Source organism: Nothobranchius furzeri, chromosome 7 (genome assembly GCF_043380555.1).
Source record: "Nothobranchius furzeri strain GRZ-AD chromosome 7, NfurGRZ-RIMD1, whole genome shotgun sequence".
Taxonomy (NCBI): domain Eukaryota; kingdom Metazoa; phylum Chordata; class Actinopteri; order Cyprinodontiformes; family Nothobranchiidae; genus Nothobranchius; species Nothobranchius furzeri.
In genome coordinates, this window is record NC_091747.1 from 52,339,162 (window position 1) to 52,366,553 (window position 27,392).

At 43.0% G+C, this 27,392-nt stretch overlaps 2 protein-coding genes across 9 annotated transcripts in view; both read right to left on the reverse strand.

The window, feature by feature from the left end:
• Positions 1-3,672: 3,672 nt before the first annotated feature.
• On the reverse strand, positions 3,673-13,437 carry prdm14 (PR domain containing 14). The gene is made up of 9 exons (XM_054751150.2): positions 9,047-13,437; positions 8,072-8,653; positions 7,943-7,996; positions 7,706-7,866; positions 7,353-7,623; positions 7,071-7,273; positions 6,649-6,750; positions 4,531-4,750; positions 3,673-4,346 (listed from the first exon to the last, which is right to left on the reverse strand). The coding sequence occupies exons 2-9, from the start codon at positions 8,625-8,627 to the stop codon at positions 4,216-4,218; spliced, it is 1,698 nt and encodes a 565-aa protein (XP_054607125.1). The 5' UTR covers positions 8,628-8,653; positions 9,047-13,437; the 3' UTR covers positions 3,673-4,215.
• Positions 13,438-13,579: 142 nt separating this feature from the next.
• Positions 13,580-27,392, reverse strand: part of ncoa2 (nuclear receptor coactivator 2) — an 85,890-nt gene continuing 72,077 nt past the window's right edge. For 5 of the 8 annotated variants that reach the window (XM_015955256.3, XM_054751144.2, XM_054751143.2 and 2 more), the window contains 11 exons: positions 21,797-21,995; positions 21,517-21,723; positions 21,059-21,253; positions 20,615-20,744; positions 20,383-20,524; positions 20,002-20,298; positions 19,114-19,194; positions 18,620-19,040; positions 16,221-16,398; positions 15,627-15,831; positions 13,580-13,734 (listed from right to left, as the gene is read on the reverse strand). In XM_015955256.3, the coding sequence (XP_015810742.3) occupies positions 13,723-13,734; positions 15,627-15,831; positions 16,221-16,398; positions 18,620-19,040; positions 19,114-19,194; positions 20,002-20,298; positions 20,383-20,524; positions 20,615-20,744; positions 21,059-21,253; positions 21,517-21,723; positions 21,797-21,995 (2,067 nt within the window). In that variant the 3' untranslated portion in view covers positions 13,580-13,722. The remainder of the gene's footprint in view (positions 13,735-15,626; positions 15,832-16,220; positions 16,399-18,619; positions 19,041-19,113; positions 19,195-20,001; positions 20,299-20,382; positions 20,525-20,614; positions 20,745-21,058; positions 21,254-21,516; positions 21,724-21,796; positions 21,996-27,392) is intronic. The other 3 variants (XM_054751149.2, XM_054751146.2, XM_054751147.2) reach the window with 3 other exon arrangements.

A 27,392-nucleotide genomic window follows, 5' to 3' on the forward strand; every position in this document is an offset into this window, starting at 1 on the left:
CATCATTTCAAAACTGCATTTTGTGTTTACTTGTGTTTTGACTAATGGTTAAATGTGTTTGATGATCAGAAACATTTTGTGTGACAAACATGCAAAAGAATAAGAAATCAGGAAGGGGGCAAATAGTTTCTCACACCACTGTAACTTGGTTAAGTAAATTCAACATTTTATTTCTTAGAGTGTAGAAAGTAACTGAGACCAGAGAAATGGATTTGTGTGCGGCCGTCTCAGTGTCTCCATCTACATAAGTGAAGCCCTCTGAGTGTCCATCTAAATGGACAGCTTAGTTAGGATTAGCTGGACTAACAGCAAACATCATTGGAGGCTGAGGGGTCACCTTGCGTGTGCATGGATGTGCATGTGGCCGGAGTACAGTGTCCATATGTTGTAAATCCTTCCCTCAGGACGGACAACCTTTTTTTCTTTTTGTTCTGCAAAAAAAAAAAAAAAACAGCATTAATTCTCCTGCTTTTTAGATCTTCTGAAGCTATTAGTTGTTTTCTAAGACATCAGAGTAACTTTCCACGTGGTCTCATGGAGGGAAGGAAGCATCAGAGTGGTGCTTTAACAGGAATAACAGTTGGATCCGTACAAAAGCCTGGTGCATACAGACACAAAAAGCACTCGGAGAACTATTGTAAAGCGTGATGCACGGGGAGAAGGACCCTGCAACACTTTCTAATACCTCGAATGACAATACAAGATGTCCACAGGCAGATTTACTCCTCTGGACCTGGAGCTTCAACCCCAAAGGAGAACCCCGCCGAGCTCAGAGAGAGGCAACAGAGAAGATGCAGAACATTTTATAAGAGGGTTACTTTGAGGGTGGTTGGGGGTATGCGGCGCGTGTGTGTGTTCACAAATATGTTGCCCCATGGGACACCCCCCTCCTGGTGCAACCTCACACCAACCCCCACTGAGAAGGATAAGACCATCTGCCCACCCCTCTCATCAATCCCACCTAGAAGATAGTGAGGAGCAACACGGAGAGGTTTGTTTGATCTGCCTTTCATTCAGCCTGCAGCGCACAAGCTGCTGAGCCTCTCTGTGTCGTCTCCTGCTGCACCGTTCATGATCCCAGAGGAAATCCTCCGCCACTAACACAAACAGCTCCAAGCAGCACGAGGAGGGGGAACACGCCAGAGTGGGACTGTTCAGTCTTAAAAGACTCTTCTTGTGTGTTTCTTTAAAGGTAGAAGTCACACAGATGACACGCCGTCGGAATATTTCTGGGATGATTGAGTTTATGAACAAAGCAGGGATGAAATTTAAGCCTGGCAAATCAATGGAAGCACAGAGATTTTCAAAATAAGACCTTTTCTGAGAAATAAAAACAAAATAAAAACAAAGTTGGACAACCAGTTAACACTCTGGAAGTCTGCTGTGAATTACTCCTGGAAACAGATTTTAGCTCCGCTTCTGCTACATTAACCGCATGTAGCCATTTTTGTGTTTGCTAACGTTGCAACGGGCATCAAGCTATAAAATAACTAAATAAAAACACACAAATGATTAAAATAGGTAAATTAAAGAAAGGGGTTATGAAAAATTCAAATTGGAATTAGTAGAAAACAAACAAATATTTTTTACGCTTTCTTTGTGTCGGACGCAAATGAGAAGCTGAACCCAGGAAAAAAACCTGAAAACTGACTGTTTTGTTTGCTAATCTGGTTCTACAGATTTCTGGGATTAAATCTGCACCCTGAAGGCAAAGAGTACTCATAAATAAAATTAGACAATGAAATATTTTGAAGTTTTAAGCTGAATTCTGACCCAAAGAGCAACTCCAGTCAAAACTTTTGCTGTTGAATTCTGGATCTAAAGAAGAATTTTACAGGAATATTTTGAACACGCTTCCGAAACATCAAGTTACAAATGCCTGCATTGGTACACTCCCAATCTGAGGCATATTGTGCACCAGAAATTAGACGCTTTTCCTCGGAATTCAGATGTTTTTATAAATATATGACTATAATCTCAGAATTCTGCCTATTTTTCTCAGAATTCTGACTTACTGTAACTGTCAGAATCCCGATTTTTTTTCATATATTTGACTATAATCTCAGAATTCTGACTTTGTTTCCTCGGAATTCTGACTTTAATCTCAGAATTCTGACAATTTTTCTCAGAATTTTGAATTTACTCTCAGAATTCAGATTTTTTTTCATATATCGGATTTATTTAATCTCAGAATTCTGACTATAATCTCAGATTTCTGACTATTTCTCACACATCTGATTTTATTCTCAGAATTCAGTTTTTTTTCATATAACTGACTTTAAACTTGGCATTCTGACTTTTGACTCAGAGTTCTGACTTTAACTTCAGAATCCTTATTTTTGAAGTCTGAATTTACTCTCAGAATTCAGATTTTTTTAAATATATATATCGAACCTTAATCTCAGAATTCTCACTTCTAAAATTAAAGTCAGATTTTCTCAGAAAAAAGTCAGCATTCTGAGATGAAAATCAGATAAAAAAATCATGTGGCCCTAATCCTCTTCCATAATAAATGCACTTAAATTATACAAAAAAATTAGCCACAAGGGCAGCTATCGAGAGCATTTGCTCCATTTTGTCTGAGAGGACTAGAAATCAAAGACTTCATTGAGGAAAATGAAAGTTTTTCTATATTTCTAACACTTACTTTGGTTTTCAGAGCGGCTGGGCCACAGACAAAGAGCTGTTGTGGTTATAGTTTATAAGTCCACTCTGCTAAAAGTCTGAGCACTGTCTGGAGTGCACACACACACACACACACACACACACACACACACACACACACACACTGACAGCTATTAGACAATCAATAGACACTAATCCATCCAGAGCTGTTGACTACTCAGCTCAGGCAGCGAGGAAGAGGACATCAACTGTAAGAATATTTCAGCAGCAGCTCTCTGCTCTTAATATCAACCATTATTAATTAATCACAACTGTGCATTTAGTTGTGACCACTTTTGTGGAGAGGTGTAAAGTGCCAAAGTACAACAGCCGTTTGCTTGTTTTTATTCTCATCGGGGAAGAACTCCTGAGCTCAGCCATTATTAATATCACATTAATATAGAAGTGGATCAGCCGGATCGCTCCGCAGAGGCCCTGTTAACTTGCCAAGAGGTTAAGTGTGAAATCAATCCGTATAAACGACCCAAATAAAAATTCTCCCACTCCTGGAAGGCCGAGTCCTAAATCAGCCAATCAGAGGAGGCGCTAGTAAAACCAGTCTTTTAGCACAGCACGCTAACTATCTCAGTATTTCAGATCTGGCAGCTCATTCTCCTTCTGCCTTTATTTTGTCCTCCTGGAAGACCTCAAAGGGGAGTAACCTGTTTTTGTTTTGAGTCCCTTCATGGTGGCTCAGGGGGCCGTAAACATGGGAGGAGATGGCCAAATGTAGGTTGATCTTCACTTGTTCAAGCGTTCATATTTTGGCTATTTGAAGGAAAAAGGGGCTGTAAAACCTTCAGCGAGGTGCTGACCCCTGAGCTGTAGTCCAGTCATGTGAGGATTTCACCTATCTATGGGATCTGAACACATGTGGGACACTTGGAGACAGTGTGAGGGCAGATGTCAGTCAACGCGAGCTCCTTTGTGCGAAGCAAAAGGAATCTTTACAGCTTCAGCCTATTGTCATTCATTAAGTCCTGCAGGGTTTGGTTCACTTTTACAGCGGACGTTCAGTTTGGACTCGTGCCCAAAGATAGAGGGATTTGGTGCATTTTCTAAATTATTTACCTAATTAAATTCTGCTTTTTAATCACACATTTCCTCTTGAAACTCTTTCTAGTGAGAATAACTGGGTTAACAAATAAATATGTTAACAGAAAAACTATACTACATGCTTCTTTCATGCTCTTGTTTTATTACTTTTACTTGTTATTGAAAAACGGTGAATAAATGACACTTTGGCTTGCCATACATCCATAACAAATGATGTACATTATAAATAAAGAAAATCCCATGTAGACAATCGGGCACAAACTGGAAATGTTTGCTTTTTTAAAGCTGCAATAATAATATTAATAACAATAATAATGTTTTTTAGCTTTAAGCCACAGAATTAACACACACCAAAACACATTTACATAACATCTTAAATTATTACATCCCCTTTTAAATAGATTTATACACCAAAATGCCACTTTTAATCCCATGAGCATTGTTTGATCTTTTTTGTGTCTAAAGACATTCAAAATGACTGTTTCCCCCTGAAGTCTAGTTCCAGGGACGATACTCAGAGGTTATAACTGTTAACCCAGGATAAGAGAAGCTTGGTCCGCAGTTCTCTGATTTTTGGATCCTGGTGTCTGGAGGAGGTTGGATGGGGATGGTTTCTACTTGTCTCTCTGCAAAAAAGAAAAAAAAAAGTGTTTATATAAAAGTTTTCATGTGAGAAGCACAAAAGACAAAAATAGAACCCATAATTATATTTTACGAAATTATTTCAGTTGTATGAGTTGTATTTTTGATATTTGATGGGTTTGATTAAAAAAAATCAAATTCTATCGCTTATTTTAAATGGTTTCCTACTCTTGTGGATTTTCTCATGGTACTTCAGCTCCTGCTCCTCTTGAAAAGACGCCCCACAAAGCTCGCAGGGGTACGGCTTGTCCCGGGCGTGGGTCCGGCGGACGTGGCTGTCGTGGGCGGCGTGAGAGGCGAAGGCCTTCCCGCAGTGTTTGCACTTGAAGGGCCTCTCGCCGGAGTGCTGGCGGATGTGTGTCCGCAGAATGCTGGAGGCTGTGAAGGCCTGAAGAGGAGCGGGTTCACGAATAAAAACAAAAAGTGGGGTGTTTGTTTTACTTTTTAAATGGTATTTCATATATTTTTAAAAAACACAGATTCAATAAAATTTATATAAAATTGAATAAATATATATATATAACTTTTGAAGAGGCTTAACCTTCGTACGTCGTTCTAGGACTAGCTTAAAAATGCTACAAACAAAAAATCTTCGTTGTTTTTATTTTCGTCTTCTTCCTCGTTGTCCGTCACCACCCCCACCCCCACCCCCCCAGCATTTTTATAGGACGGAAACTTCTTTTTAAAAAATATAAATAAAACTCAAAACACTAAACGAATTAAAAAGAAACGAAAATGGGGAGCACTCTGCCTATTATAGAACCATAAATTATAAAGCAATAGTCTAGGACAAAAGTCTGGGTGTACATCTGGCGATAATCAGCATGTAAGTGTCAGGAGGAGCGTGCCTGCCGCGATGAACAATGCTGAGGGGCTCGTGCCAACAAAACCACCGTGAAACGAGGAAACTTATCGAGTTTAACTGGTTTAAAGGGTGAAACAAGGAGAGGAAAGCCCGCTGAGTGCGAGGGAACGAAAAACAGCTCTGTAGACGTTATTCTTGTTCTGGATAAATCATTAATAGGAGCTAGGAACCTAACACGATCGTTTCATACTTTATATGTGACGTCATGCCTGATTTTCAAAGTAGAAAAACCGCATTCAACGTATGAGGTTCCGAATATTAGAGTAATAATAATTAAATAAATGATAAATATAAATTACCAGCACTTGTACATCGCATCTCTGAGGACTCATATAAAAAGTTATTTACCAATAAAATTAACAATTAGCTCTTCATAACAAGAAAACCTGGCTGTACTTAGGCTTTTTCATCACGATAAGGGTAATAAAAAAAGTAATGTTTAAATATCTAAAATAACATTTTTGATATACGAAATTAATATGCAATACTTGAATTTAAGTTTAGATAAATACTGGTAATTCTAAATATTTACAATCATAAAAAATACATTAGGTTAAAACAAAATTTAGAACTAGCACCAAATTTATTAAGTTGTATATATGTGTTAAATGTTGACACAAAAATGGTGCTTTAAAACTAAACATGTTGGTAACATTCAAATGTATTAAAATTAATGTTGATTAAAAGTCGTGAGTCTATAGAATTGGAATATTTGCAAATAGTTCATTTGTCAGGGTTCTCCTCAGAAAATGAGCTCCCACAAACATCAAAGAGACTATGAGATGTTAGAGTGATCTCTTTACCCTGTTTTTGTTTTGGAGGCCACTTCTGTTTTACAACAGTTGAAAGGATATTTTAAGATTCCCGTCTTGGTATTTGTGTTTCAAAAATAAGACACATTTTAAATTTTATTTAACTTGGTTCTACATATTTGTATTCAGATTTTAAGAACTTAGTTTTAAATTAGTAGGTTTAACTATATATTAAAATTTAACTCTAAATATTCAAAATTATAATTTTAGATTTTATTCAAAATATTTATTTTGGCATTATTGCATGTAGCTTGTTAATGCTTACACTTTTCCCCATACATGAGGGCAGCCTTTCATTTAGAACTTGTGCTAATTAGCATTATTTACAGAACAACACAGAAGTGGAGCACAGCCCTTGTTGGAACAGCCACTCTTTCAAGTCAAAATGTCTGCATTGCTTTAAAATTTCCAAGTTTTCATGCATGTTTGCAGTTAAATTGTGAAAAATGTTAAATTTCAGGGTTAAAACTAAAAATGGAGAGTGACCGACCTCAAGATTTGTATGAATTTTGTAAAAATACTCGCAAAGAAAAACCAAGTTTATTCTTGCATGTAAAGTTTGTAAAGGAAAGCTGAAATATATTTAAATGAAGCAGAATTGGAACAAACCTTGTTGCAGTAGACACACTTGTAAGGACGCTCTCCGGAGTGCACTCGCATGTGTTTGTTCAGGCTGGAAGACTGAGAGAAGCTCTTTCCACACACCGAACACTGCATAGAGACATTCAAAAACAAATGTTTGAATTAGTCAAAATTTTACAAATGAGTAAACGTTTGTTCGGTTAAAGTCACGCCCCTGTTGATAAAGAAAAACAATAAGTTGATCCTTTTCAAGGCTGTTTGATAATTTATTTATACTATTTACAGTCGGGTATTTAATTAACTCCATTTGTTTTTATTATATAACGCAGAAGTCACAACAAAATAAACTTGCATTAATAATCCAGTAAAATAAGAAGCATTTAGTTCGAGAACATGACTAGTCTGGGAGCTGTCCTTTCAGCACCACGCCACCACCCACCCTGTCCCACCTTGTGCGGTCTGTGTTTTTCGTGCACGTGGAGAACGTGGATGCGCAGCCTGTCTCTCTTCTCGAATGATCTGTTGCACAGGTGACAGGGGAACTTCCGGTCCCCTTGGTCCACGCAGCGTGTGTACTTCAGATGTTTGTCCCTGTAGTACTTGTAGGCAAACACCTTCCCACACCTGTCACACTTGAAGCCCTCTCCAGTATCTGGACACATCAGGTGTGAATGTATTTATTGTGAGATGATAAATAGACACATATGGAGATCCGCTGATTGGGTTCTGACCTTCTGCTGAGGGAGCAGCGCTGTTTTCCTCGTTGGGATCTTTCAGGGTGAGCGGGATTCCCAGGAATTGTGTGTAGCAGTCTCCGTACCACACCAGCAGCTCCTGGCCTGGAATTATCTCTTTGCAGGCCTCGTAGAAAATCTGACCCTGGATCTGCACCGCGATCAGGTTCTGCTCCTCAGGAAAGCGCGCGCACTTCACCAAAGACATCCAGTTTCCCGGTGCGCCTCTGCCGTCCACAAAGTGACTCAGCCGACCGTTCTCAAACACCTGGAGCAGGATGGAGGGTTGGTTTTTAAATCAGAAATCTGAAGTTTAAAATTAAAAATATATCAAAAAGTTACCCCATTACCTCCCACATTAAAGTGTTGTCGTCATAGGTTTTGATCTCGCTGGTGTTCACCACTTTTCCTTGGAAAGGTCCGAAACGCGCGCCTTTGGGAATGCTGCTTTTGTCCGTGAACACTCCACAGTGGGGGGCGTTTCCCCAAGCGGCCTGGATGATGATTAATCCTGCAACACGGGCAAAGATCAGACCCATACTCGGACTGGGACACGCCATCCCGGCATGGGGAGGATAAAAACTCACCTTCTGGAAGTTCAAGAGATTCTTTGTCCAGCGGTGGAATGTGGGGATCGGAAGCTGACCAGGAAATAGGAAAATCATTAACAAATTGTGTTTATTTGGCGCTACTAAAGAATGACTAATTGAACTCACTTGAGTTTTCCGGAAGGGTGACCCCTGAAATTGCGTGACCAGTGCGCTCCTGGCCGCCGGAGTACCCGTAAAGCACCAAAAACAAGTCATCCTCGCTGAAATGAAAAACTGTCCTCTTTTTCTCCGGAGACAGATGGACTCCGTGTGTCCGAAACAGGTGCTCCTTGAGCGGGGTGTTGGCCGAGGAGCATCCGGAGGAGGACCTGTCGCTGGCCGGGCTGTTGAAGTCCGAGGACAGCGGACCGGCTGCGTGTTCCGTCACCACGGCGGCCAGCTCCTCCGGCTTGGAGCACAGCGGGTGTCCGGGCAGCATCTGGCTCGGGTGGTACGGGAACAGCATGTGCTCGGGGAGAACCGCGTGGTTCAGGAACGGAGGAGAACCGCCGTGGAGGCCGAGAGGCAGGGCGGTGTCCGACACCAGCCGGCCCAGACACTTGAGCGGGTGAGGGAGGAGGCTGTGCGTCCGGGGGAAGATGTAGGGATGGGGTCCGGGGAGGAAGCCCCGGGAGGAACTGTCCTTCAGCAGCTCGGCTTGGTGGAAGCTGGAGAGAGACATGACCGCTCAGAGCCAGGAAAGGTTTTCTTTAGAGGGAGAGAAAAACAGAAGCAGGGTGTCACAGGAAACATCCACACACTTATGAGCGAACAGCTGCTGGGGGGGTAAAAGAAAGGCCAATTTTGCAATATTTCCAGCCGAGAGATCACACACACATCACCCGGCTCAAGCATGGTGTGTGTTTTAAGGGAACTGCTTCCCAATCAGCCAGTAAATAGAGAGACAAACCAGGGTCATGACACCAATCAGAGAACAGCCAGGCCAGAGCAGAGGTCAGCATTAATGGAGCATTTTATGGACTTTTACAACAATAATTTAGGAAAGGAGAGAAGAGGGAGGAGATAAAGACGCAACGCGTCCTGCTCCGTGCCTAAATGCACTTTTTTATGCATTAGACATAAAAATTTACATTTTCTTACCTCTTGAAAGAAATCCAAACCTGTTCAGGGGGAAGCTTCCTCCATCATGTAAAAAAAAAAGTTACCAACTAAAATATATGAAATCTAGTGTCTGTAGATCTGAAGTCTCGATCGTCCTGTCTGTGTTGGTCTGTGTGGTCATCTGAGGGCATAACGGGTTCACATGAGCAGGTCTGATGAAGATGCTTCTCGGATTCCTCTCCTCTCTCCCATTGGCCGGGGCTAACCTCATGCATCTCAATGGATGTCCAGGAACAGCCCACCCTCTCCACTGTGGCCTGCTGAAAGGGTTCTTCAGAAAAACAGGAAGAGCTGGAATTAAACATGGAGACAAAACCCCAAAACAAATACCACGTGCCTGGTGGATTAATTGGAACAATAAATGCGTCTTAATTTTTTACCTCTTATAATCTAAAACATGACACTTGTCTGAGAACAACAGCAGACACTTCCACACTGTGGCTCAGGGGCCATTTGCGGCTCTCAAGAGTGATTTTCTGCGGTCCCCCTACTTGCATCTCTTGATGAATTTTTCTTCAGTAGGCTGTTGATGTGAATCGAAACTCATTTGTGCATTCTGAGTTTTTCTAATATGCTTATTTTTGAATTTATTTTGAATAGAACAAATAAAATAAATGATCAGAGTAATTTTTGCATCTTTTTGAAGTCTGGATGCCCTTTTTTGCAGGTTCAGAGAGGAATTTTTTCCCACATAAAATAAATAAGAAAATTATGAGATTATAAAAAGCATCAATCTTTTGGGAATTCTTATAAACAGTTCCTTTAAGGTCATACCGGCTTAAACAAAGTTGTACAAAAGTGGAAAAACAAATACATTTTTACTTATTTTTTAAAAGCCAAAATTAAATAAGTTATGTAAATTTTTAAAATCAAATTAGAATTACTTATGCAGATTCAAACAGTCCAGAACTTCAAGAAGTTCTGAAAACTTCTAAACAAAATATTTGCAACATGTTTTGTGGAATAATGTAACATTAATGTTTAACAGGAGTTCTGAAGTGATTAACCCTTTAGAGTACTGGTCAAAGCAGCACATTTTGGTCTTTACTGAAGCATAAACTGAATGACATGAAAATAAAAACATCAAATAAAAACAACTAAAATCTAGGAATGTTTGAATACATTTCTATCATATTACAATATTATTACATCAGATTAAATACTTAAAGAGCAAGTCTTCCCCTACCAGATTCTAACTCCACTCCCACTTCATGTTTGAAAAATGCAACAAATACTGTTGCCTGGCAGACCGAGAGGGCGGAGCTGCTAACACACACACACACACACACACACAGGCTCACGACAGCATTGTGACATCATAATGCACCATTTTACATCATAGCATACCGCTTAGCCAATAGCGGTGGCAGATTTAAATTAGAATACAGTGCAGAGCTTTTACCTGACAACGGCACAACACTGCCAGTTTTAGGCAGAATATGTAAATTTGAACTAAGATGCGCTGAAGTGCCAAATTATTGACGACACGTGTCTGTAGCCCGATTAGACACTCGTTTATTTAGTTTATCAGCAAAAAAAAGTTTATTTGGGGGTGACTTGCTCTTTAATGTCGAAGACAAATGCAAATGTAGCTCTTTACTGGTATAAAACAAGTGTTGCTTTCAGATTTGGAGCCCCATACATCTTCTATATCATATTTGTCTCATAAAACCCATAAAGTTATCTTTTTATAACCATTTACGCTCATTTCAAGCACTTAAACAGCTTTAGGGGAGTTCAACGCAAAAAACAAACAAAAAAAACATCAAAAAGTTCAGAACTTTTCTGTGGATGAGAAAGAAGAGTCACGCGTTTAAATATTGCAATAACAGAATTCTTTATTTACAAGGCAAATAGCATCAGCGAAGCCATATTAGTTCACAACTTGCATAAATGTGGTTTTAACTTCTCTTGAATATCGAACTTTGCATAAAACGCTCACACTCATTCACACACACTTGGGGCACAAAGATCAGATCGATGCATGTATACAGTGCAACTCCTGTGTGAACAACGCCGAATAACATCTGAGGAGGGCGGGGATCACAACGGTGAGCTTTCTTCTGAGAAGGCCGTAGTATTGTACATATTGCTTCGGTATCTCAGTGTTTGTCCTCTTTTCCATCAAAATAACCACAGAACAGGGAGGGGTGGGGTGGGCGAGTCGTCAGCAGCTGAGAAGAGTTGAACAATAACGATGCACCCATTCAATACTGTACACAGTCATTATACACATTTATACAGACAGCAGTGGAATTCATTTACAAGTACAAGGAACGGACAAAATCTAAGGCATTATGCTAGGGTCGTTAGCATTTCAAGGTTGCATCTTAGCTCTAAGAAACCAGCAGGCGATACAAAAGGGCTTTTACGATAAACAGGGAAAATAGAGTTTTGTTAAGTGGGTCCAAAGCCTGAATATCTGTAAGGGGTCCTCATTATAAATGCTAAAAAGAAAGAAAACTCACTGCTACATGGCTTTAAAGTCTTTTTAAAATCTTTCTTTGGAAATTTGCAACAAAAACAGGGCTGTGAATCCTTTAAAATGGCTCAAAAGGCTTTGTTTCTTTTCCTTTTCCTGCACAGGTGGATTGTTTTACAATCAAAAATATACGATCTCCTGTAAAGGTAGCGGGAGAGCTCGCGCAGCCTTTTCTTTGTCCTGAAACAGACCTGCTACAGCGTCGCCGAAGCCCCCCCGCCAAAAATAAAAACAACAAACAGCAACGAGTGGAGAGATGCAGAGACGATCGTGCAAATCGCCAGGATGGAAGGAAAATAACACTAATCGCATCCTTTAGGCCTTGAAATGACGATACATTCAGATTCTCCTTCCTGCTAAGTGACATCATCAGAAGTTTCCTGCCTTGTTTTTGTGTAAAAATGTGGATCTGATCGTGAAAGTGAGATTATTCAGCATGGAGGAAACAGAATTCAGAAAATCCAATTGAAACATGAGGATTATTTGGCTTCTCCTGGTTAAAATAGCTACTATAAAAGTTTTTTTTCTCTTTTTTTGTGAGGTTAGCGAGGATGACCCGCACCGCCACGACAGCGGCGCGTCATTACCGAACACTTTAGCGTTAAACAAAGTGCCTGAGGTCATAAAATATGGCTAAGAGTGTGTCAGAGTAGGCCCGGTGAACTCTGACCTCTGCAATAGAAGAGAGGCTGGAGGAAGTGGAGAGGGAGGAAATAAGCGACCTCCCTCTCCAGGTCTCAGCTGCACCATCCAACGCCGCGTCTGTGGATTCTAGACGTGTTTAATACTGCATCCAATCGCAGCGCAAAATCAAATGTCCTCTTTTTTTCAAATTCAGGAAACTGTACAAAAAATAGCAAAAAGAAAAAACAGAAATTCTCAAGTAATTATTGCTCGTTTACATCACACCAGAACAGTTTGCACCTAGCAGCTTGTATGAAGCATTTTTCACTCCAGACGACGAAGAAAGCACAATTTTTATACGTTTTGAGTTACCGTATGGCTGTGTAGAGATTTTTTTTATAACTTTTTTTGTGTTCTACGCTAAAGGCAGAGAAAGCAAGCCATAATCTGTACACTGTATACACAGCACACCCCGTTTACAACCCTCCCACGGACTCCCCCACGTCTGCGTCGTACCAGAACATCGGGGTTCCCAAAGACTGCTCTGCTTCAAGAGGCAGTGTTGACCAGGGTGGGAGGACAAAATAAACCCAAATAAATAAAAAAGAAAACTCTTTACTTATGCGTATGTACAATCTCTGTAATTCACTTTAAACCATATTTGATTTTCTGAAACAACCGGACCAAAGTATAATCCATAACTCAGGTTAATAGAAGAATTTTCTCAGAGAGAAAACAACCGTTACTGTTAAAAATCATTAAAAAGTGCCTCTTTTTTAACACTTTTAGGAATAGTCTTCTTGCTACGAGGATAAAGAATCATCTACAATAATTCAAATGAATCTATACAGAAAAATAAAACTTAATTTAATACACTATTTAAACCTCATGTCTATATTAGTCTAATCCACTCAAAGCGTTCTTCTGCAGTGTTTAGCCACATCAGTTTGTTTGTTTTTCCGACAGTTCCTCTGCTCTACGTCATAATCGTCACAAGAAAACTAAAATGTTAAAATGAAAAAAATAAAAATAAAAAATGACCGTCTGATCTCCATCCGTGATTCCGAAAAGAACCTGGGAGTCTTCGCTGCCGTCTCTTCTAAAACTTTATGAAAATGTCACAAACGAAGCAAAAGGAGAAACCGGATCACTGCTTCTGAGATGAGATTGTAAATGGCCGCGGTCCACTGAGAGGAATACATTCATCAGAACAAAGATCCAACAGCCGGCGCCGCCCGGTTCGTGTCCCCCTCCAGGAGGCCGACAGTAAGTCACACTACGGTGAATGCGGCTGGACAGGCAGGTCGGCGGATCAGCGCCGGGCTTTCCACCAGGAGGCGAAATGGGCAGAGGTCCGTCCCCGGCCTACTACACACTCCCGAATACGCTATGGGGGTGGGTAGATAGGAGGGTGAGGAGGGGGAGGTCAGGGCACGACCCGGCTGGTTCAAGGGGCAGTCGGGTGGCTTGCATTTCTGATTCTTAAAGGGTCGACGCGCTCCTCGCACCAGCTGATCTTTGAGGTTGATGTTAAAAGGCTTCCGGAGGGTCAACAGTATTTCTGTTAAAAAAGAAGAAAAGGCAAAAATATTAAAGGTGCGTGACGCAACAATGACATTCTGTGGTCAAATGTGGGTACTGCAGTCCATGTATCAAAACCAGTGAGTGTGCTCTGAGCAGCTGCTGCTAGTCATCGCTCAGCGGCAGAAGATTCTAGATAATGAGCGAAAACGAGTCACACACGGTAAGCTGATACGTAAATACATTTCACTGTAATATCAATTCGTTGGTAATTGAAAAAGTAGCTTAAGATATTTGTAGAGCCGACTATTTTTTCTATTTCACCGTTAGCATTGTTAGCTCAACGTTAGCCTCTATCTTTACCCAATAACAAAAGATGGCGTGGCTCCTTAAGGGTACAAGAAACAACTTCTGGGTCGCTCCTGCTACTGGCTCACATGCTTTCCACAATGCTGCTGCTCTTCACCAGCCAGTGTCGGATTACAAATAACGGCGCAGACATGGGAAACCCGGGAGGCTCAAATCTGGAACCAGGAAGTGTGAGGTGGGACAGAACAGGCGTGTTTCCACTATCGGAACTTAAATGTAATTGTACAGGAACTTCCTGGCATGCGCGTGTTTCACCATTCCATTTCACCAGGCCGGCCGAACGGACCGTTTCAGGAAACAATGGAGTACCTGAACAGGGGTAAGTACATGAAAAAGCCTTGCTGAGCAGAACTTGTGGCTAATTCACACCGATTGGTTCTAACTGGGTGGGAAATGACATCAGCACAAGTCGCCAAACAACCAATAATAGTAAAATTAGAAGAGTTGCTGGTCAAACAGAACGGAAGGAAAAGCAAATAATCAGAATTAGCGTTGCTGGGAAATAACCGTTACCAAACTCCCAACGGTAAAAAAAAAAAACGTAGCGGCATTCCCCGACGTCAATGACATTCACGGGGCTTCGTTGTCTCACAGAGCACCGTAAAAACGACTGTGCTTCTGGTCATTGAACGCCACAATTTGCAACACAAATCTGCTCTCCCAGTCCTCCAAATGAATTAAATTGTAACATGCTTTGACAGAATATAAATTTGAATGTTATTAATGTCTTAGGACGCTGTTTGGTGACATCACTCACTGCTGAAGCAGTTGCGACATGCTGACGATTTATCAAAGTCCTAAAAGGGTTAATTTTTGTATGAAGACACCACAGCTGAGAGGACTGGGCCATCGTATCTCCAGGTCAATTCTGCGCCCCCAGAAACTTCCCTGAAGTTCAGACAATGGAAGCACACCTCGTGTAAACAAAGACTACGTCCCTCTTTGGCTTTTTTAAAAGGAGAAAAAGTGACAACCTTCTCAGCCGGCTGTTTGACGTAACCTTCCTTCCAACATGATTGAGACTTTAGCCTGTTTTGTGATTATTTCACTGTAAAATTCCTACATATTGCACCTTTAAGTTGGCCAACTTGAACTTACTGGGAGTAAATCAGAAACTTGTGTTACGGCATCTTGAAGCGCGCCAGGTTTAACACAAAAAACAGCAATAAATCACAAACACGCTCACTAATGGGCAAACGGTAAATAATTGAAATAATCTAAGTGGCAATATTCTTCTATAAAGGTTGGGAGGGGGGGGGGGGGTGTAAATTCATGACAGATATACTGTAGAGCAGATGATGAAACAGCAGCACGGTGATTAAATATTCATGAGTGTTTCGTGGCCTAAAAGCATGCTGGTCAACGACGGAGGGCGAGTTCAGCAGGAGGAAAGTTTTCCTGCAGTCGCCGATGAGAAAGTGGGACTAGATGAGCCGATTATGTCATTGTGCAGTAAGTCGGAGCTCTGAGGAGTTACGCAAGTTGCTGAGTAAATTACTCACCAGCAAGTGAAGCTAAACACTTAGAGCCTCCCAAAACACACACACACACGTTTCTATTTACCTGCTCTTGTCCCATGGAGGGCAGGCCGGGCGAAGACCCCGACGCCATGGACGTAACGCTCATCTGTCCAGTCATCTGGCCCATGCTGCTGGGCGCCATGTTGCTGCCCATGGAGACGGCGTTCAGGCTCATGGTGCCGCCGTTGTACATGCTGCTGCTGCTCTGCTGCGTGAACTGTGGCGACGTCTGCTGCTGCGGAAACATACTGAGGAGAGAGGAGTGGAAATGCGATTTTAAATCACAGCATCAGCTTTGTTTTTGTGCACAACTCCAGCGAACGGAGGCTTTTGGAAGACTGGATGGTGCTGCTGGAGACGTGTCTCTATGACAACAGTAGAAAAATGTCAACCTGTCATGTTTATGACATTTCCAATGTGAGCTAGCAACAAAACAGCTGTTTTATCTGCTGAAAGGGGAGCAAAATAATTTGAAAAGCTGATTTTGTTTCTTGGATTTTCAAATTAAAAGCTTTTGTTCTGACCTGTAAAAAGCCTAATTGAAGTCCTTTGTTACCAGATTTGTTTTGAAAAATTATTTTGACTAAAAACGAATCTCCAAAAGCCTCTCGGACCACGTTTCTATTCCTGGGATTACCTGCTGCCACCCATGTTGCCCTGTGGCCAGCCGTTCATGTCGGGGGAGCCCTGAAAAGCAGCGTTCTGCTGGCCCTGTTGGATCATAGGGGACTGAGTGTGGGCCATGCGAGGGGAAAGCAGAGGGCTCTGAGGCGTGCTGCTTCCTCCGAAACCTCCTTCTGACTGTTGGCTCATACCTGCACGGGACGCATCAAAAACACGTCAAGCAGACTCGGTCTGGAAACAGGATTTACAGACAGAAATGCTGGACGAAAGCAGAGAGGGTGGCTTCTGAGTGAAAAACAAAAGCACACCAGGATCAAACAGAAACTAGAAGCAGCATTCGGGGTTATTTACAGACAGGCAGTACTTCCTACATGCTCTGAAACCATGAAACAGGAAAGGAGCAGATGAAAGTGAAGACAATAGCTATAAATTATTATTTTAATGTTTTTCAAACCGAAAACACACAAAAGAATCAGCTCTGACAGAAAAATAACAGAAGTTACTGTCATGAGTGTGGCGTTTATATTTGATTTTTGTGCTTTTTCTGCCCTCTAGTGGAGGAAAATGTACCATCAGAAAACATGTTACATTTAACCCTCTTATGACCATAATTACAACAGGGCCACCTGGAATTTTTTTTTTAATCTTATGGCTGTAAAATTGTAATAAAAAGTGCAAAGTGTGTGTAACTTACCCCCATTTTAAAAGCTCTTCATTGGCTTCCTATCACATTTCGCATAAATTTTAAAATTCTTGTGCTGACTTTCAGAGCGCTGCATGGTCTGGCTCCATTGTATGTTCGAGACATGCTCTGCCCTTACACGCCTTCTCGCAGGCTGAGATCTATGGATCAAAACCTTTTAATGGTCCCACGTACTCAGTTCAGGACACGAGGAGATCGCTCATTCCAGGCCGTCGCTCCTAGGCTCTGGAATGAGCTACCTCTGTCTTTACGCTCAATCGACTCAGTTGATGTTTTTAAGAGCAATCTTAAAACCCATTTGTTTCTCCAGGCATTTTAAACTTAGTCTCATTCAGATTGGTTTTATTTGACACTGTATATTGTGGCTGTATTTTACTGTATTTATATGTTGTTGCCTTTTAACTTGTGAAGCACTTTGTGACCTTTTTGTCTGTGAGAGGTGCTATAGAAATAAAGTTACTTACTTACTTACTAACTTCTCCTTTTTTCAGAACAACCTCAGCTTTCAGTGCATGGTTTGTATTTAGAATTTATTTCTATTAAAGCCTTTAAAAAATCAGCTTAAAAGTGAAAAAAGCAAAAAACGGATTAGAATTTTTTACATTTATTACTGAACAGGAACTTCTAAATGACTTGGGGAAACAATTTGGAATGAACAATTTAAACTTTGAACCGTAATGCATCTATTCTTAAAAAGTGTGAACCTTGGTATCTTTTTTAGCAGTTTTTAAGACCATTCATTTATTTTTATAATTTTTCAGACATTTTTATTTGATGTGGTGGTCCTTGAAGCAGTTTCTCTCCAGCTGCAGACAGAGTCCCTGCAAATAATAAATATAATTTACTTATAATAATTTACTGCTATACCAAAAACTTTTGTTTTAGCAAAAATAATTATTTATTGTAAAAAGATAAATAATGCTGGAATGAAGCTGAATCTTACAATTAGCAAAAAGTTGAGGGTTGTTCAAATAAAAAAATAAAAAAATAGACTGAACAAACATTCATACCCTGGTTCACTGGAGATCTGTCCTTCTTTCGTGGTCACTAAGCCTTCTGGGACACCTAATAGATCGCGTTGATTTTCTTTGACGCATTTCCGTAATTTCATGCCATCTTTTAATGCTAATTAGCTTCCCCGTTCCGTTATCCGCTTCCACCGCGGCGCTGCGCTGTACAGCAGGATTTCCTCTCGTAGCGATATTTGCTATACCTCTAATTGCTTCATGCTATAGATCACTGGAAAGCTGCTTTTATGTACTTTTAGGACCGTTGGAATGTTTTTAATCTGATCAGCCATTCAAAAGTTATAAAACGGAGGATTTTGGATAACCAACTCAGCACGTCTCTGAATCAGCGTTGTGATTCGTTGAGCTCAACAGGGAATCCTGCTGGCTACCATGATGTACTGTATACGTACGAAAAGCCTTGTTTTCAATCTTTTCAGCACTTTTGGAATTTTACAGCCATCTTGAACGGTTCATGAATTATGGTAATGAGAAGTGCGCACGTTAAAATCCTGTCGGCGGCGACTGGTTGGTAATAAGAGGGTTAAGGGAAACTATTTGACCAATTTATGAGAAAAAATGTTGATTGAAAGATTTTTATGAATGTAATCACCAACACATGATTTACTGTGCAGCTACACACAAAGGACACACATGGACACACACACACAGAGTGTGCTGGGCTGGGGGTGGGAGCAGTACCTGAGTTGGGAAACTGAAAGGCACTGTGCTGCATTTGGGGGCTGAGTACGGCCCCGTACTGTCCTCCCATCATGTTTGTGTTTCCCATCATCATCTGTGAGGAGGAGGTGGAGGAAGAGGAGGAGGTGCCATGCAGGTGGAGCTGAGGGTTGGGGGGTAGGCTTGGGGAGAGAGGGGAGGAGAAGGAGTTGGTGGGGGGAGGTGACGAGGGCAGGCCTGTACTGGTACCGTAGCTGGGCGGGTAGGGGAACTGCTGGGGGGTTGCCTGAGGATTTCTGGGGTTAGTCATGTTGGGAGGCAGGTTGGGCCTCATGGCCATGCTCCTCTGCTGCTGCTGCTGCTGCACCTGCTGCCTCTGCCTCAGGTGATTACTCAGCAGCTCGCGCTGACGCTGAGCCAACATCCGGGCATTGATGGTTCCCTACGGAGCAGCAGACGGGTCAAGAACGGAAGAACACAACCTATCCGTGCACAACGGCTGTATGACGACGTACCTGGGTAGGAGCGTTGGCTCGTAGAGGTAGGTTCACATTTGACACACTACTCATCTGAGTCATCATTGGCTGACGGTTCTGCTGGGACAAAAAAATGACTTTAAACTTCTTTAGACACCCAGAATGCCCTCTGAGTGCTTCTCTGCTATCCAGGACCCAAAGAGCACTTCCTGTTTTCTTCAGAATGTAGGAGAAGTGAAAAGTTCCTCAAAAATAAGAAAACAATCCGGTTCATCCGAAAGCAGCGAGAGAAGACAAAAACAACCGTGTTTGGATGATTAGTTGAACCAAAGAGCTCATTTGAAAGATTTAGACAGTTTAGGATATTCTCAGTTGGACATTTTGTACAAAATAATCTTTAAAAAAAATAAATAAATCTGTAAAAATCACAAGAAGGATCAAACTGCTAGCCAAGAAATCTAGACTAAGCCACGCTCCACTGTAGCTTCAGCAGGTCTACCATTGGCTTGGTGTCAGTTTAGGCTGGCCAATCACAGCGCTCCATTTGTAAAGAGATGCTGGACGGGCTGAAGCTCTAGAGCTCCAAACCTGATGGATTCCCTCACCGGTTTCACCAAAGCCTGCTTGTTTAGGGAGCGTTCTCTTTTGTTCTTCACTCATTGTCTTCATGACGTCCGATAAACGACTACCAAGAGCCACAGCGCACTCTTCCACACAAGATTAGCAACAGTCTCATAAAAAGCAACATATAAATATGACATTACACGACTGCTCGCCCGCTAAGGTCAAAAGTGTGCAAAAGATCAACCTCAAGGTCTGTTGCACAACTCCTATCTGTGAGTTCAGTGCAAAAGTTAAAATCCAGCGGTTGCATCAGTCAGGAGTCAATGAGCGGTCGTGTCAGGGTGCTCTAGCTGCATCGTGTACCTGCTGAGACTGTAGCCGGTGCTGGAGCTGCAGCCGTAGTGCATTTGGCTGGTTGGGGGGCACCGCGCCCGGCCTGAGTCCTGGCCGTGGCGGCATCCTCATCATGGGGTAACCCGACCGTGGGCCCATCTGACCCGACATAGGGTGAAACCCGGGCTCCTGCATGGGCGGCGCAGGGAAGCCCCTTGGTGTCATGTGGGATGGCGGCGGGCCAAACTGCTGCGCGTACACTGGTGGCTTCTGGTCTAACATCATAGAGGGGTCCTGGGGGAACTGGTCTGGCTCCAGGGACTGGCTCTGGAACAGGAAGCCACAGAAACAGCACTTACAATCAAATCTAGAAGTCCTGAAATAAATGTGATGCATGATGGGAATGGTCACCTGCTCCACCAAGGCAGGGATCCCGAGAGCACGATCGATTTCCTCGAGACCATCAAAGTCTTTTAGAGCTGTGTAGAGCTGGGACATCAGGACCCCTTCGTCCACCGAGCTCCCGTCAGGGAGCTCATCCTGGAGCGCAGCTCTGAGGAAAAGAGACAATCGGGATTCATTCCCACTTCAAATCTGTGACAAAAACTCCCACAACAATCGGTAAACGGTTCTCAGAACTCACCTGCTCTGGTTCACAAACGCCGTCTGGTCGATGGGCATCATGCTGTCTGGCCAAGGAGCTGTCTGATTGGGCGGAGCCTGTGGCTGGGAGAAATGGTGTTCCACCATACCGATGTTCATATCAGGCGGCGCTGAGACAGGAAAAATAGACTTACATATTAGAGAAATGAAAATGCAGTAAAACTTGATTATTTGTCAGATTTCTCTGAAAATAGTAGTCACTAAGTCATCTGCGATGCTGCGACTAACCACGAGGGGGCATCGTTTACAATAAGAGGGGCTGGTAAATATGCGGGTGAGCTGAGGTCTCTGCTGCACCTCCCACCATCTGAGGTCACGGTGAACAGTATTCATGTAATTCTACCTTTCCTCCTTCACATGAGCAACAGAAGGGTCGTTTACTTTTGTTCGTTTTAAATTTGAGTTCTGCTTTAAATGATCTCACCGTTGGCCATCATTGGGGTCTGGAGGATGGGGCGAGGCCCCGGCTGGCTGCCCGGCCTCATGGGAGCGCCGTTGGGCCCCAGTCTGACCTGCATGGCGTTTTGCTGTCCAGGGGCGGACGCTCCCATTGGAGAAGCCACCCAGTTCTCCTGCTGCTGCTGCATGCCCGGTCGTGGGCCCCCCGGAGCCATCAGCCCTACAAAAGCGAGACGGGGTCAATGCGAGGGATGTGTGTGTGTTTGTTCTGTAAGTTGCCTTAGGAGTACTGATGTGCTAGAGAGACTGAGAAAAACTTTGTGCCTGTGTGGGTGACTGCTTCCTGTCAAAGGAAGTGAGTCATTGTGTCATGATGTGATGCGTTCGGGTGAGAGACTCCTCAGCCGACACGAGAGTCAAACAGAATTTGAGAATCATGTTGCAGAAAAAAGATTTTTAGAACAATCAGATCATAACACCCACCTGCGTTGAGCATTCCAGCTTGGTTAGGCATCATCCCGTGACTTCCCATCATGCCTTGCTGCTGCTGCTGCTGCATTAGAGTGTAGGGGCTTGAAGCCCTTAGGGGGTACTGTAACGGGGGATGCTGGGGGGACATGTTCATGTCCAGAGACACGCTCCTCACAGGCAGACCCCTGCCTGGCGGACCCTGCCGGACGCCCCCAAACCCTGAAGTCAGGAAGAAAGAGGACTCAGCCAAACGCCTCAATTCGTACGTTTATTCTTTTATTCTTCTACTTACCAGCCGGGACCATGTTAGGCGCCATGCCTCTGTGCTGTTGCTGCGCCGCCATAGCAGGGACGGCCTCGGACATCTGCAGGATGTCGTTGATGATGTTCTGTTTGTCCATGGGACTGGGCAACGAAACCGGCCGCTGCTCGCAGAACAGCTGAGGCTGCGCGCTCTGCAGGTCGTTCAGGATGTCGTCCAGCTCCGACGACTGCAGGGACAAGCAGGAAAGTAAAAACCCAGATGGAACTTAGGATGTCTCCTAATACCACCCATTCTCCTCAATCCTGCCTCAGATATTTAATTTGATCATTTCATCAAACTGAATTTCACTCTACAAGATACCAATCAGTGCTGAGCAGCTGCTGTGTTTACTAACAGAAGCCTGAGGGACTCCAGGTAAATAAGTTGCAGTGCCTGCAAGCGTCCAGCAGAGTGCAGCGCTCCTGGAATGACACACGCTCTGATCGTGACAAACTGTACAGGAGCACACCAGCATCCCCCTGTGCTGCGTTTCAATCTTCCCTGACAACGACACGCGTCTGTTAAAGATAACAAGGCTGCCAGAGAATGTCTGCTTTATCAGGAGAACTCAAGGACCTCTGCCATGGTCATGCCTGCTTATGTAGACTCATCCGCCGAGATTTGTCCTCATATTAACCACGCAGCGGCTGCTGATAACGCTCGGAGCAGACGAGCAGGGCGAGTACGTAGGAGACCTAGAGAGAGGACCGGAGTGAGGGGTGGGAGAGAAAAGCCCTAATGAGGTCAGGAGTGATGTAATGCTTCTGTACACTCAGTTTCTTCCTCCTCCTCCTCTGATCTTCTCCTCCTCTGATTTTCTCCTCCCACTTCCATTTTTTCTCCTCTCTTCTAGTTGCTTTTACTCCTAATGGCTCCAGTTTCTATCAATCCTTTTAACTCGCCCCTTTAAGTGCATGCCTGTGCATGCAACACATCTTCTCTCTATCTCACTACGTGGGCATCTTGAGGCAAAAATACTGTCAAACTGATCTTTTTTTTTCCCCAAATGAATTGGAGATTTCTTTGCAAAGCAGCAATGACGCATGCATTTTGTTCACACATCCTGCATATTTTCTAATTTCTTGTTCTCAGGTAGCGGGGCACGCCCATGCTTTATGCACCCAGTCCTGCAGGAATGAGCCGTCAGCTGCTGATGTGTCCTACATCTGGAGCATGTCTGACACAGAAGCAACTTGGAGACGCTTGCATGCAAACAGGAGAGAATGTAGTAGTAGAAGCGTGGACTCGAGGAAAACAGAGTTTGTGCTTTTACTGGTCAGGCTCGTTTGTGCTGTTTTACCAGGAAGGGAACAGAGAGAACCGAGTGAGAAAGCAGAAGTGCCTTTGTTAAGTAAGGACTAATAAAAAGTCAGCGTAACCCTAAAAGCCTGCTGGCCTTTACCAGATAAAAAACAGACATCAAACACGTAAAAAATATAAAGTTTAAATCTTATTTATTTACAAACCGCAGTGAAACGAATGCAGCAAAATTCGCACAACGCCATGCCGGCATGGTGCGTTTATAAGACACATCGTTGCGATAATATTACGCCGATTTGCCGGCATGGTGTGTCATGAAAAATGGGCTATAGTTACTAATTACTTCTACAAAAACAGTTAGTTTGTGAGTTACAATATTACAAAAGTAACTAATTATCAAAAAAAGTTATTGAATTACTCCTTAAAAACAGAGTAAATTGAAAAACTGTTTTCTTATTTTTTAGAAGTGCGCAGATGTGGTTGTGTCAGGAAGTAGCAGAATGTCACATCAGAGGAGAGCTGAACGCGACAGGATTTGGAGTTTTATTTCCTGATATTTGGACATCTCGCCTCTGATTGGCTAACAGCAACGTGAATTACCAATAACTGGGTTTACTTTGCAACGTAGACGTTATTTAATTGCAGTATATAAATATACAAACTTCAAATCACAACATATCTCCACAAATAACTCAAGCATGGAGTTCTGCTGTGTTGTGGAGTAGCTAATGCTAAAGGGTAGCTTCTTCTAGCTGAGATGTTCTTCGCCATTTCTTAGACACTAAACCAACAACAGCATTCCCCGTCATGAGTCACGATGGGTGAGTTCATGAATGTTAAAGGAGCATTATGTGAAATGAAGTAAAAACTACATCGTGTGGTAAAATTCGGTTACTGCAACCACTTAAAACGACTCTGGAGCCCAGCCACGCTGTGGAGAAAACTCATTTCGGCCGCTTGTATCCGTGATACGTGGGTTCTCATTACACCAAAGCTTGTGACCATAGGTGAGGGTAGGAATGTAGATCAGAAATAATCTTTGAAAATGGTTTTTCTGTGAACCTTTAAACTTATTTTCAACAGTAAAACTGCACAAATCACAGCCGTTCTAATTAAAGGGACTTCACGGAGTTTTGAATTTTTATGCTCGCGATTGCCCCCTCAGGCCAAAAGCATAACGGCAGCTTCAATAGTAGGCTCGTGCACGAGGCACGCATGCTGTACGTGCACACTCCTTAACGAAAATAACAGCTGAGACAGTCCCGTATGTGTGTGTGTGTGTGTGAGCGGCCCGGTGGACAGAAGAACGCGCAGCTAATAAATTAAATAATTTGGTTCTGTACCTTTCTCTTCAGCACGGCCGACAAAGGTTTATGATGGGTCAGTCCTCCTGCATGCTCAGATCATTCCCTTCCCTTGCTTGAAAAATTGTTCCAAAATGAAAGTTGAACCCACATCTTTTTTATCTGTGAATTCAATGCCGTTCGGCGAGTCTCAAACAAAAATTTGGGCATCTTACTGTAAAAAAAATATACCATTAATGTAAAAAAGAAACTCTAAAAAAACTATGTTCACATCCAGAATGGAACCCAGGTCTTCTACACGAGAGTCAGAAATCTTACTAGGTGAGCTAAAGCACCAGTAACGTTCGAAGCATCTGTAATTGTTATATCCTTGATGACAGCTGAAACAACGTCAAACCAAAGAACAGTTCAGAGCGAAAATGGCTATTTTGTTGCTAATTTGCAGGAAAAATCTTGAAGAAAGTTCTACAGAAAGTAGCTAAGTGTTCTCAGAAATGTAGCTAGCTTTGTCACTAGGCGTTAGGAACAGCGACAAAGACTAAAGCTACGGATAGCAAATGCTACGGGCTATGCCTGAGCGTGAACGCGCATGAAGCAGCCTGCTCGACCCGAGCATCTCTCTTTTTCTGTGATTTTACAGAAAAACAGGCAATCACAGTAAAAATGCCAGGGCTCGTTCTACAGGACCAGGGCATTGCAGGAGAATGTGTGAAGAAGACATTTATTATTTCTATACATGTTTTGGCTGTCAAACTTCCATAATGTCCCTTTAAACTTAACTTTTATTCTGTCACGCAACCAGCCTTCAAAAATAACATTATTAGAGAAACAGCTCTATGTATTTTGGGGCTTTTATTGTGAAAGATTGATAGAATGGTTCTAGAAAAACGCGTCCTGTTTTCATTCTGCGGTTAAAGCACGCCTTTGACTCCTTGTTGAAACAAAAAACCCTGAACAGGTACAGACAATTTTGACTTTATCCTTTTTATTTAATCCCTAATGTTGAGTTTAATTTTCTGACTTTAATATTTTTTACCTTTATTCTGTAAACGTTTTTGTCAACATTTAACAAAAGGAAAAAAAAAAAAAAACAATTTCTCAATTTTAAGACGTTTGTTTTTCCTCTGAGTGGTAAAGACAGCAGGTTAGCAAAATAAGGGCACCGATTTGTAAATCTGGCTGCATGAAGACACAGAGCTGGTCCTACACACCTCTGTCTCAAGACTAAAATCGTAAGATAAACTTAGAAAAAGGAGAATGAGTGTGAGAAGAGAGACACGCCAGAGTGTCACAGCAGATCTTCTCTGGCAGGTGCCACAGAGCTGGAATGTGAAACAGCCGGATGCTGCGGCCGCGGCTGCTTCTGGTGAGCCAGCATATGGAGAGTGAAGATACAAGCTCCTGGCAGATTGGACGGCACACTTGTCAGGGCCGGCAGATGGCAAAGGGATAGTGAATGAGACGCTTAAATTAAGGAGCAGAGTTTTGCTGATTAACAGCGATCATCGTCGTGGAAAGACAACAAGCCTGGATGGTTCCGCCGATGGTAGGTCTAATCGCCGTCCGTGCCCATAACTCTGCTGAGATTTGATTTCTCGTTTAGCTCTGCCCCCCCGACATCAATAATTCAGCTCTGGAATGATCACGAGGAGGAGCCAGAGAGGGAGAAAGCGATGGGAGAGGTTAGCAGGGGGAGGAGGCGGCTCTTTAACTGGCAGTCAGTCTTCACACATGGCCAACACACACACACACACACACACACACACACACGCGCACACACACACACGCGCACACACACACACGCGCACACACACACACACACACACACACACACACACACACACACACACACACACGCACACGCACACGCACACGCACACGCACACGCACACGCACACACACACACACACACAATGACTCTAATGCAGTCACGGCTTAGTGCGTGTCTAACAAATGCCATTTTTCTCATTAATGAAATCTGTGAGACAGGAATGAGCCGCCGCCGATCGTACGAACGACTGATTTAATCACCGTCTCCGTGTGAAGCTCCAAATTCAACAAAAAAGCATTTGATTCTTGGGTTTCATCTTGTTACATCGTTTCTAAACCTCCAGCCCTAAGGTACGCATATTAAACCTTCCTTTCTTTTCCCCATTTGCCTCGCTCTAGCTCGGCACTTCCTCTCCCTCTCTTCACCATCTCCATGGCAGCGGAGAGGACATGCAGGAGCATATGGCTCATCATTTTCACTCTGCATGCCGAGGCCGGGCTCTCCTGGGGGTATCTACACCTTCCTCAGTTATCCAACAAATTACATTTTCCTCTCGTCTTTCCTCGTGTACACAAAAGCGCGGCTGCTGCATGAAGCTGCTCGTATTTTAAACGGCGTGCACGGGTAACGAGTGAAATTCTGTGGATTAGTCCTCTACAACTTAATGGCATTTGCAGATTTTTGTCTCCACTGTGTGGACTAGAGCGCGTTTCCTGTATCGGGGCATCGGCAGGCCGGTTTTAAGGCCCGGCCCTGTTGCTGCACAGAAATGTGGAGTTTCACCAGCGACGCTCTCCTTGCTCGCTCCCTTTTTACTCGTTTCGGTCTTCCAGCCTTGAGCTCAGTGCCAAACCGGAGGACTCCGGCCAAATGCAACTGGGATCAAATGGCTGGAGAACCACAGGGGCTCCTTCCAAATGTCACAGTTGTTTGAAGCTGGCAGATCGACTCCCTCGGCTTGTGCTGCTAACACAAAGGCGGTGAAAGGACCAGATGTGTTTATACACCTTAATAATAAAACACGCTCAATGAATTCTGAGGAAATGACAAGGCTGTGAATTTAAATGGCGTAATTTCCTCTGCTCCCCAGCATCACCTATTTGTACGTTTGAATCAGAAATCCTGCAGCGGCGTGGGGGCATCTGCTAGCCTAACCCAGATTACAGCTCCACGGAGCAGCAGGAGGCTAAACTTCTGCTTTTCACAACAAACTAAAATAGTTTTCCTCAAACAGAAAGAAAGCATCTAG

Excerpts from the sequence above, each read along its gene's own strand:
- prdm14 (XM_054751150.2), bottom strand. The coding sequence starts at position 8,627 with ATGTCTCTCTCCAGCTTCCACCAAGCCGAGCTGCTGAAGGACAGTTCC. Across the intron at positions 7,274-7,352 it reads CGCTGCTCCCTCAGCAGAAG|ATACTGGAGAGGGCTTCAAG; the intron begins GTCAGAACCCAA and ends TGATGTGTCCAG. Across the intron at positions 6,751-7,070 it reads AAAAACACAGACCGCACAAG|TGTTCGGTGTGTGGAAAGAG; the intron begins GTGGGACAGGGT and ends GTCTCTATGCAG.